Genomic DNA, 10710 nt, shown 5'->3' on the forward strand with positions numbered 1-10710 from the left:
TACACCATACACTACTACACACTACACTATACACACACTACACTACACCATACACTACTACACACTACACTATACACTACTACACTATACACACACTACACTACACACTACACTACTACACACTACATTATACACTACTACACTATACACACACTACACTACACCATACACTACTACACACTACATTATACACTACTACACTATACACACACTACACTACACCATACACTACTACACACTACACTATACACTACTACACTATACACACACTACACTACACACTACACTACTACACACTACACTATACACTACTACACTATACACACACTACACTATACACTACACTACTACACACTACACTAAACACTACTACACTATACACACACTACACTACACCATACACTACTACACACTACACTACTACACACTACACTATACACTACTACACTACACCATACACTACTACACACTACACTACTACACACTACACTATACACTACTACACTATACACACACTACACTACACCATACACTACTACACACTACACTATACACTACATTATACACTACTACACTATACACACACTACACTACACACTACACTACTACACACTACACTATACACTACTACACTATACACACACTACACTACACCATACACTACTACACACTACACTATACACTACTACACTATACACACACTACACTACACACTACACTACTAGACACTACACTATACACTACTACACTATACACACACTACACTACACCATACACTACTACACACTACACACTACACTATACACTACTACACTATACACACACTACACTACACCATACACTACTACACACTACACTATACACTACATTATACACTACTACACTATACACACACTACACTACACCATATACTACTACACACTACACTATACACACTACACTACACACTACTACACCATACACTACGACACACCACGCTATTTACAGCAGCAAACACCAAGCGGTAGCTGGCAGCGCCGGCGAGAACGGAGCGCCATCCAATCACCTCGGGGGCGCAGTCCCAGCTGTAGACGAGTCCCGCTCCGTCTCCTGCCGCTCCGTCGGGGTCCCAGGAACCGCTCCCGTCCAGCACGAGCCAGCCGTCGCGCCGGGACCAGGTCCGGCTGGTGCCGCCGGCGATCACCGCCACGGGCCGGCTCGCCAGCGCGCTCACCGCCAGCGACACGGAGCGCGCCAGCGACGTGCCGCTCAGCCGCGCCGTGAACGACAGGCAGTAGTTTCCCGGCGCCAGCGAGCGGCCCGGCAGCACGAGCTGCGGGCGGCGGGCGTCCACCGACGGGTCGAGGGCCACCGTCGCGTTGGGCCGGGCGCAGTCCGCCGATCGGCGCGCCTCCCACAGGTACTCGGCGCTGTAGCCCAGCTCCTCGCAGCCGCGCAGGTCCACCGTCACCTCGAAGTAGTTCTGCAGCGCCGCCACGACGGAACGGCGCGGCGCGACGGGCGCCAGCGTCGGCGGGGAGCAGCCGAGCTCGACGACGGTCACGTCGATCTCGGCGCGACCCTCGCTCACGTCGTTGGAGGCGACGACGACGGCGCGGTAGTCACCGGCCTCCGCGTAGGCGTGCGTCACGCGCGCCCGGGGCCCCCGCGTCCCCGTGCCGTCGCCGAACTCCCAGCGGTAGAGCAGGTCCGTGCCGGTCGCGTGGCGAGCCTCGAAGCCCACCGGCTCGCCCGCCAGCGCGCTCGGCGTCGCGTTGTGCCGCGGCGACAGCTCCGACAGGCGCTCCTGCACCGCCACGACGGCGCCCGCGCTCGCGACGCTCAGCGCGTTGCTGGCGTTCACCAGCACCGTCAGCGCGCCGGGGACGCGCGGCGTGTACCGCGCGCTCTCCCCCACCGCCTCCTCCGCCTCCGCGCCGGCCATCTCGAAGCGCCAGCGGAAGACGACGGGCGCGCCAGCGCTCACCGCGGCGCCGAACGAGGCCGGCTCGCCGCTGGGCAGCGCCGCGGGGCAGCAGCCGACGAGCACGAGTCCCCGCACGGCGTCGAGCACCGTGACGCTCACCAGCTCGCTCCGCGCGCTCACGTTGTTCCGCGCCGTCACGTTGCCCACGTAGACGCCCGGCTCGGTGAAGGCGTAGGCGTACGGCACGCCCGGCTCCAGCGTCGCCACCTCGGCGACGCCGTCCACCGTGGTCGCCCGTCCGCCCGCGGTGAACGCCAGCGTGACGACGGCGGAGCGGCGGGCCGTCGCCAGGTCCGCCGTGAACACCACCGTCTGGCGCGTCGCCGCCGCCGTGCCGTTGGCGACGACGCTGAGGTCCGTGACGCGCTCCTGCGCCGTCACGTCGCGCGCCAGCGCCTCGGAGCTCACCGCGTTTGAGGCGTTCACCGTGACGGCGTAGACGCCCTCGGCGCCGAAGTTGTACCGCAGCTCGGCGCCGTCGTCCACCGACATCTTCCCCGGGTTCGTCGGCACCGTCCACCGCCACGACACGCTCGAGCCGGAGCTCACGCTGCCCACCAGCCGCGCCGGCGTCCCGGCCTCGACGTAGAACGGCACCGCCGCGTCCGGCGTCGCCATCGCCAGGCCCCGCACGGGCTCCAGCACGTCCACCCGCACCGTGGCGTTCTCCCGGCCCAGCGGGTTCCACGCCACCGCCGTCACCAGCGCCGGCCCCGCCGCCGCGAAGACGCGCTCGAGACGCGGGCTCGAGCCCGTGTCCGCCGTCCCGTCGTCGGCGCCGCCGCCGGCGGAGACGATCCACGTGTAGGAGACGGCCGTGCCGCGTCGGGCGTCGGCCGTCAGCGCGACGGCGGTGCCGACGGCGGCCGGGTTCGGCGCCGCCGCGACGCTCAGGTCGGCGACGCGGTCCAGCGCGGTGAAGTTGAGCGCGGCGGCGAGGACGCCGAGGCCGTTGCTGGCGCTCACCGCGACGACGTGCTCGCCGGACAGCGTGACGCTCCACAGCGACTCGCTCTGCTGCTGCTGCTGCTGCTGCCGGGACCCGGCAGCCGTCTCGTTGGTCTCCGCGCTCCTGCCCGTGGCCACGTGCCGGAAGGTCCACGCGAAGCTGACGCCGCTGCCGGCCCCCACGAGCGCCCGGCACCGCAGAACCCGCCCCGTCTCCCAGTAGCGCCCCTCCGCCAGCCCCTCGCACGTCACCGCGAGGTCGGCGATCCGCTCCTCGGCGGACACGGCCACGGCCGCCTCCTCGCGGCTCGCCGCGTTCTCCGCCACACACGTCACCGCGTGCGCCCCGGCCGTCGGGAAGGCCGTCTCGAAGCGGGAGCCGGCGCCGGCGGGGGGCAGGCAGTCGCGGCACGAGGACCACGCGAACGCGACCTCGTCGCCGGACTCGACGGTCGCCGAGAAGGCGGCGGGGACGCCCGTCTCCACCGTCGTGGCGCCGGGGCCCGCGACCGCCAGCCCGCGCACGGGCGCCAGCGCGGTGAGGTTGAGCCCGCCCACGGCGCGGCTCACGTCGTTGAAGACGGCGGCGGTGACGGCGAACGCCCCGCCGGTGGAGAAGGCGTGGGCGGCCGTGCCGTCGCCGCCGCGGCTCACGGCGCCGTCGCCGAAGTCCCAGGAGTACCGCAGCGCGGTGCCGGCGCTGGCGAGCGCGGCGAAGAGGTACGTGCGGTTGAGCGCCACGTGGAGCGGGGCGGCGCCGTCCGCCGTCACCCGCACCGTCCCCACCGCCTCCTGCACCTCGACCGGCGTCGCGGCGCCGCCGGCGCTGACGCCGTTGCTGACGTTCACGGCGGCGGTGAACGCGCCGGCGCCGGCGTACACGTGCCGGAACGGAGGCGCCAGCAGCACCTCGGGGGCGGAGCCGTCGCCGAACTCGAAGGTGTAGGCGCGGCCCTCGCCGGGGGGGTCGACGGCGACGCTGAACTCCGTCTCGTGGCCCAGCCGCGAGACGGCGCCGCCGGTCACCGCCAGCTCCACGCGCGCGATGGCGCCCCGCACGCACACCGCAAACCCCTGCCTCTCGCTGGCGCCCGACGGGCTGCTGACCACGAGGACGCCCGAGAAGTTGCCGGCGTCGGCGTAGGCGTGCTCCACCGCGGGGACGTCCACCCCCTCCGTCACGTGACCGTCGCCGAAGTCCCAGCGGAAGGAGAGGTTCCGCGCGAAGGGGCCGACGCTCGTGGACAGGCTCACGTCGGCGCCAGCCGCCACGCACCCCGGTGGCGCCAGCACGTCCGTCGGCCGGAGCCGGTACACCCAGACCGTCGCGGTGCCCGTCGCGGCGCCCAGCGCGTTGCTGGCGTTGGCGGTGACGCGGTAGGCTCCCTCGGCGGAGTAGTTGTGAGTCACCAGCGGGCGGCGCAGGTCCGCGTACACGGTGCCGTCCCCCACGTCGAAGTCCCAGCGGTCGGCCGAGCCGGTGGCCAGCGTGGCGGCGACGGTGGCCGGGGAGCCCAGGTCGACGGCGCCGGCGACGACCGTCACGCCGGACAGCCGGCGCAGCGCCGTCACGTTGGCGCTCGCCTCCGCGAGGCTCACGCCGTTGTCCGCCGCCACGCGGACGGCGTAGGTGGCGTCGCCGGCGAAGGCGTGCGTCACCCTGCCGGCGCCGCCCCGCGCCGGCGGGCCGTCCCCCAGGTCCCACGTGTAGACGACTCCGTGGCCGCCGGGCACGGCCACCGCCTCAAAGGTGACGGGGACGTCGGCCAGCACCACGCCGAGAGACGTTCCCCCTCCAGGAACGGCGGCGCCGGCGGGCAGCAGCCGGAGGAGCACGGCGGTGAGCGGCGAGCGCACGTCGATGGTGCTGACCGTCTGGAGGTGCTCGCGGTCCGTGATCGCCTCCACGGAGAGGTTCACCGAGCCTGGCACGAGCACACGCGCTGGATTACGCAATCGACGACGATTGGACGATCGTAGTGCGGGGTATGGCGCGTTGCGCTACGAACCCGGCGACCCGAGTTCGATTCCCGCTCACGGCCAACACCAGTGACGATTATCTGAAACGGTTCTGGGCCTCCCCTAGGTCGACTCAGCCTCAAATGAGTACCCAGTGCGGTGTGTAAACATTGCCGCTCGGGAGACAAAGGCGGCCGGGCGTGGTGTTTGGCCACCCACCTCCTCGTGCGCCGTGCCGGCCGTCATAGCTACCGCCGCTCGCTAACAGCACTTGCCCCAACAGTCTGTTAGGGCTGTACGGGGGAGATGTCTTTGTTGCGATTGGCGGTGTGGTGGTGGTGGTGCGTGCGCGTGTATCCGCCGGTGCCGGCCTCACCAGCCTCGGTGTAGGTGTGCGTCACGTTGTGCCACAGAAGGACCCGCTCCACGCCGGGCTCGGGCCTGGGCAGCCAGGCCTCGTATGGCGGGCGCGCCCTCCACGTGGCGTTAGCGCTGCCGTCCCCAAAGCACCAGCTGCAGGGGCACACAAATACACGCAATAACAAAGTAGCAGAAAACTCAACTACAAACTATTTTTATTTGACCAGGTAAGGCCCACTGAGCTGTTTTTTTCAGAAGGGACCTGGGCCATCACGAATGGTAGCCCAATGAAAGAATACTCTAAACGTGTGACGTTTAGGGAAAAAAACGGAGGACCCAGAGAAAAATCCACGCGACCACGGGGAGAACAGACACGCAAACTCCAAATATCCAGCAGGTGTCAGGGTTGGGATCGAACCCACGTCCTCCTGTTTACCAGGCGAGGTTGTTAACATCTCACCACAGAGAGAGAGAGAGAGACACGCAAACTCAAAATACCCAGCAGCAGGCATCGTCAGGGTCGGGATCGAACCCACGACCTCCTGTACACCGGGCGAGGTAGTTAACATCTCGCCGCCGCTGCGCGAGATGCATGTTGCTGTTCATCCCGAGGCTCTCCTGGGACAAACAATCGCAACCACAACAACAACAACCACCACCACACCCACCGGAAGAGGACGGCCACGTTGGCGTCCACCCTGACGGTGGCGGCCACCTGGAGGCTGCCGTTGACGGGGACCACGGCGGGCGCGTCCAGAAGGGCGAGGGCGGCCAGCGGGTTCCTGGTGTCCGCGTGGATCTCCGCCTCCACCCACTCGCGGCTCACCGCATTCTCCGCCGTCACCTGGCTCGCCGGCGACAAACCCAGGGTGGCGGCGCGGTGCGGTGCGGCGCGTCAGCGCAGGTGGCGGGGGGGCGGTGGGGTGGTGGTGCAGTGAATCGGTGGTGCGGTTGAGCGGTGGGGCGGTGAGGCGTTAGGAAAGTCAGATGCTTTGGTGGCGGTATGGTGGGGCGGTCGTGTGGTGGAGCGGTGGTGTGGTTGAGTGGTGGTGTGGTTGAGTGGTGGTGTGGTTGAGTGGTGGTGTGGTTGAGTGGTGGTGTGGTTGAGTGGTGGTGTGGTTGAGTGGTGGTACAGTGAAGCGGTAGAGCGGTCAGATGCTTTGGCGGCGGTATGGTGGGGCGGTGGTGCGGTTGAACAGGTGGTGCGGTGGGCCGGTGGTGCGGTGAGGCAGTAGGGCGGTGAGACGCTTGGGCGGTGGTGCGGAAAGTATGGTGGTGCGTGGTAGTGCGGTGGTGCGGTGGTGCGGTGGGGCTGTACAGCTGTGGGACAGTGGTGCGGTGAGGCGGTGGTGTGGTCGGGCAGTGGGGCGGTGTTGTGGTTGGCCGGTAGTGCGGTTGAACGGTGGTGCGGTGGTGCGGTGGGGCTGTACAGCTGTGGGACAGTGGTGCGGTGAGGCGGTGGTGTGGTCGGGCAGTGGGGCGGTGTTGTGGTTGGCCGGTAGTGCGGTTGAACGGTGGTGCGGTGGTGCGGTGGTGCGGTGGGGCTGTACAGCTGTGGGACAGTGGTGCGGTGAGGCGGTGGTGTGGTCGGGCAGTGGGGCGGTGTTGTGGTTGGCCGGTAGTGCGGTTGAACGGTGGTGCGGTGGTGCGGTGGTGCGGTGGGGCTGTACAGCTGTGGGACAGTGGTGCGGTGAGGCGGTGGTGTGGTCGGGCAGTGGGGCGGTGTTGTGGTTGGCCGGTAGTGCGGTTGAACGGTGGTGCGGTGGTGCGGTGGTGCGGTGGGGCTGTACAGCTGTGGGACAGTGGTGCGGTGAGGCGGTGGTGTGGTCGAGCAGTGGGGCGGTGTTGTGGTTGGCCGGTAGTGCGGTTGAACGGTGGTGCGGTGGTGCGGTGAACTCCGCTCCCATTTGTGAGGCACCTTGAGGCGGTAGACGGCGGGGTTGTGGAACACCAGGTTGTACTGCTGGCTGTTGTACGCAAAGACGGCGAGGCCGTCCAGCACCCACGTGTACGTCACCGACGTGCCCTCCGCCACCCTCGCTGAGAACACCTGGGGGGCGGGTGGAGAGGGTGGAAAGGGAGGGAGAGGGAGAGGGAGGGGAGGGGAGGAGGGAGGGAGGCACATCTCAGGCAGGTGGACACCTCCCACCGCACCCCCCCACCACCGCCCCCCCACCACCCCCAGTGGAGTTTGAAGACAACGCGTAGGAATCGCAGAGAACGAGGAGCGCCCGGAATTACCGATCATTTAACCGGCCGCCTGTGATCCGGCGCTGTGGAGGCAGCGGCGAGGGTCGGTGGATTGCACACGGATTTTGGTGACACTCCCTCCCATTTACCCGTGGGTGGGCGCCGTACCCCTGGCTCTACCAGGAGACATGACCCCACGTGACCCCCACATGACCTCACGTGACCTGTGACTCCACGTGACCCCCAGGTGACCTCCACATGACCTCACGTGACCTCAATGTGACCTCCACGTGACCTCACGTGACCCCCCTCATGACCCCGCGGGACCCCACGTGACCCCGTGCGACCACCACGACCCCACAGGACGTGGCGTACCAGCGTCACGTCGACGAGCACCCTCTGCGCGCCTCCGCCGCCGCCGGCGGGCAGCATGGCGAGCCCGGCGACGGGCTGCTCGGCCTGCACCGTCACGACGGCGCTCTCCTCGCTCAGCCCGTTGCCGGCGTTCGCCCGCAGAGAATACGTCCCCGCCTCCCGCACCGGCGCCCGCAGCGCCGCGAACTCGCCGCCCAGCCTGGCGCACGCCTGGGACGTCGTCGACGGGGATGTCGCCGCCGCCGTCGTCAGCTCGGCCGGGCACGCCGCCGAGAACGGAGCCGCGCCGTCGGAGACGCCGCGGGCGCCGCTCAGGAGCCAGCGCAGGACGGCGCCCGACCCCGCGTCGACGCGGAACACGAACGGGGAGCCGGCCGACACGTTCACGTAGACGGCGCCGCCGCCGGCGGCCTTGGCCCGCGGGCTCGCCAGCCTCAGCCCCGTCACCGGCGGACGGAACTCCACCGTGCAGCCGGCGCCGCCCCCGTCGCCGACGGGGTTGCCGAGGCTCGCGTCGTAGGTGCGCGCGCCGGGCAGCGCGGCCGCCGACGCCAGCGCGGCGTCCAGGGAGGGGAGGCTGGCGCCGTCGGTGTAGAGCGCTCGCAGGTCGCAGGCGCAGCCGTCGCGCAGCCGCCAGGCGCCGGCGCCGTCGATGGCGACGCCGGCCGACAGGTTCGCGGGGGCCCAGCCGGCGGGGCGGTCGCGGGTGAGGCAGGCCTGCCGCCAGGGAGACGGCGGGGCCGAGGGTGGGCAGTCGAGCAGAGGGGCGCCGGCGTCGTGCTGCAGCGCCAGCACGAGGTCCGGCGAGACTTCCAGTCCCGCGGGGCCCAGCACGATCTGGGGGGGGGGGAGCAACGCTAAGGGTGGGCTCCAGCGCTTGCGGCACTGGCGGCGGCGGTGTTCGCGGTGGTGCTAGCGGCCGTTACCGTTGTGCCCGTGCAGTGGTGATGTGGTGGTCACGTGACAGCTCGCAAGGTATACGGATGGAAGTTGTGCCACCCACCCACCCACCCAAACCTACACTCACCCAAAGCAAAAAACACCCACCCACACCCGAACCCACGCATCCAACCATCCACACCAAAACCCAAAGACAAAGATCCCCCGTATAGCCTTAATAGACTGTAGGGGCAAGTGCTGTTAGCACGCACCTATAAAGGCCGGCACGGCAAACGAGGGGGTGGGTGGCCAACACCACCTACCGATACCCACGGACCAAAACCCAACCACTACACCACCCACCCACCCGAACCATCCACGCACCCATCCACACCTAAACCCAACCACTACACCACCCACCCACCCAACCATCCACGCACCCATCCACACCGAAACCCAACCACTACACCACCCACCCACCCAACCATCCACGCACCCATCCACACCTAAACCCAACCATTACACCACCCACCCAACCATCCATGCACCCATCCACACCTAACCCCAACCACTACACCACCCACCCAACCATCCACGCACCAATCCACACCTAAACCCAACCACTACACCACCCACCCAACCATCCACGCACCCATCCACACCTAAACCCAACCACCCACCAACCCCTCTGCGTGCACCGATCCGTGTCTGTGCCCAGCCCGCGCGAGCGCGCACGCCCCTGCTGCGATGGCGGGTGTTGCCGTCGTGTGCGTGGGGCTAGCGGCGTCGGGCGCCGCCACCGCCCTGCGTCGGCTCACGTTCGCGTGCGTGGCCTCGCCGGCGTCCAGCAGAACCACCACCTCCCGCACCACGGCGTAGGCCGGCGGAGTCCACCGCTGCGACGACGCCGTCGACGCCGACGGAGCCGACGGAGCCGGCAGAGCCGACGACGATGACGCCGGCGGAGAGGTCGCGGCGGGATCGCCGGCGCCGCACGGCCGCCCCACGGGGACGCAGGCCGCAGACAAGCGGCACCACTGCAGGCCCGGCGAGCAAGGGCCGGCGGTCGCGTTGCAGGCGTCGGCGGCGTCAGCGACGCACGTGGAGAACGGGGACCAGGAGCGAGCGCAGCCTGCGCACGCGCCGGGGAGAGAGGACGCTCACGCACTCGGACCCGTTCTGTTGTTACAGTTCTTGTTGTTGTCACCACCACGCTGGTTCACGAATGAACGCCTCAATCACCAGCTCCTTCCCCCTCACTACCACCAACTCATCCCCCCCCACTACCACCAGCTACCCAATCACCCCCTCCACCAACTCATTCAGCCTCACTACCACCAGCTGCCCGATCACCACCTGTTGCTCAGTGTTACCCGGACGAGCCCCCCCCCCCTCCCCCCGTGCGAGGCCCCCGTACCGGGGAGGGAGAGCGAGAGGCCCGGCCCGCAGTGCGGCCGCACGACCTGCAGCCGCAGCTGCACGGCGGAGCGTCGCTGCAGCACCGCCACCTCCAGCGACCGCACCACGCCGCCGTGCGCGAACCACAGGCCCGGGAACACCATCACCTGGGTGGGGGGGGGGGGGCAGGGGAGCGGGGCGGCGTGAGGGCAGCACGGGGGGGGGGGGGGAGGGGGGGCAAGCGCTGTCAGCGGGGCGCCTGCGAAAGGCCGGCACGGCGTGGTCATGACGCCGTAACCGGGCCATCGTTATCCACCCGGTGCCGATGTTTACACGCGCAACGTACCGGGCGCTCGTGTGAGGCCGAGTCGGACCTGAGGGGAGGGTCGACGTTGGCCGTGAGCAGGAGTCGAACCTTGGGTCGCCGGGTTCGTAGCGCAGTGCGCTAACCGCTGCGCCACCGATCACTACGCACACTGCTCCCACGTGCTGGTGGTGAGCGGTAGTGGAGCGGTGAGCGCGCTGCTAACCCGGTGAACCCGAGTTCGATTCCCGCTCACGGCCATCGCCGGTGATGATTATTATCTAAACCGGTCCAGGACTTCCCCTACGTCTACTCAGCCACAAATGAGTAC

General features: G+C 67.4%; 1 protein-coding gene across 1 annotated transcript in view; it reads right to left on the minus strand.

Annotated features, from left to right (window-relative positions):
- The window catches only part of PKD1 (polycystin 1, transient receptor potential channel interacting), an 80252-nt gene that overhangs the window by 39246 nt on the left and 30296 nt on the right, over positions 1–10710 (minus strand). Inside the window, 7 exon segments of the mRNA XM_078618568.1 lie at positions 1046–4839; positions 5250–5386; positions 5902–6077; positions 7152–7283; positions 7799–8635; positions 9376–9809; positions 10095–10242. Coding sequence (XP_078474694.1) covers positions 1046–4839; positions 5250–5386; positions 5902–6077; positions 7152–7283; positions 7799–8635; positions 9376–9809; positions 10095–10242 — 5658 coding nt within the window.

The sequence above is a fragment of the Lampetra planeri genome, chromosome 58 (assembly GCF_965212315.1).
Source record: "Lampetra planeri chromosome 58, kcLamPlan1.2.h2, whole genome shotgun sequence".
Classification (NCBI taxonomy): domain Eukaryota; kingdom Metazoa; phylum Chordata; class Hyperoartia; order Petromyzontiformes; family Petromyzontidae; genus Lampetra; species Lampetra planeri.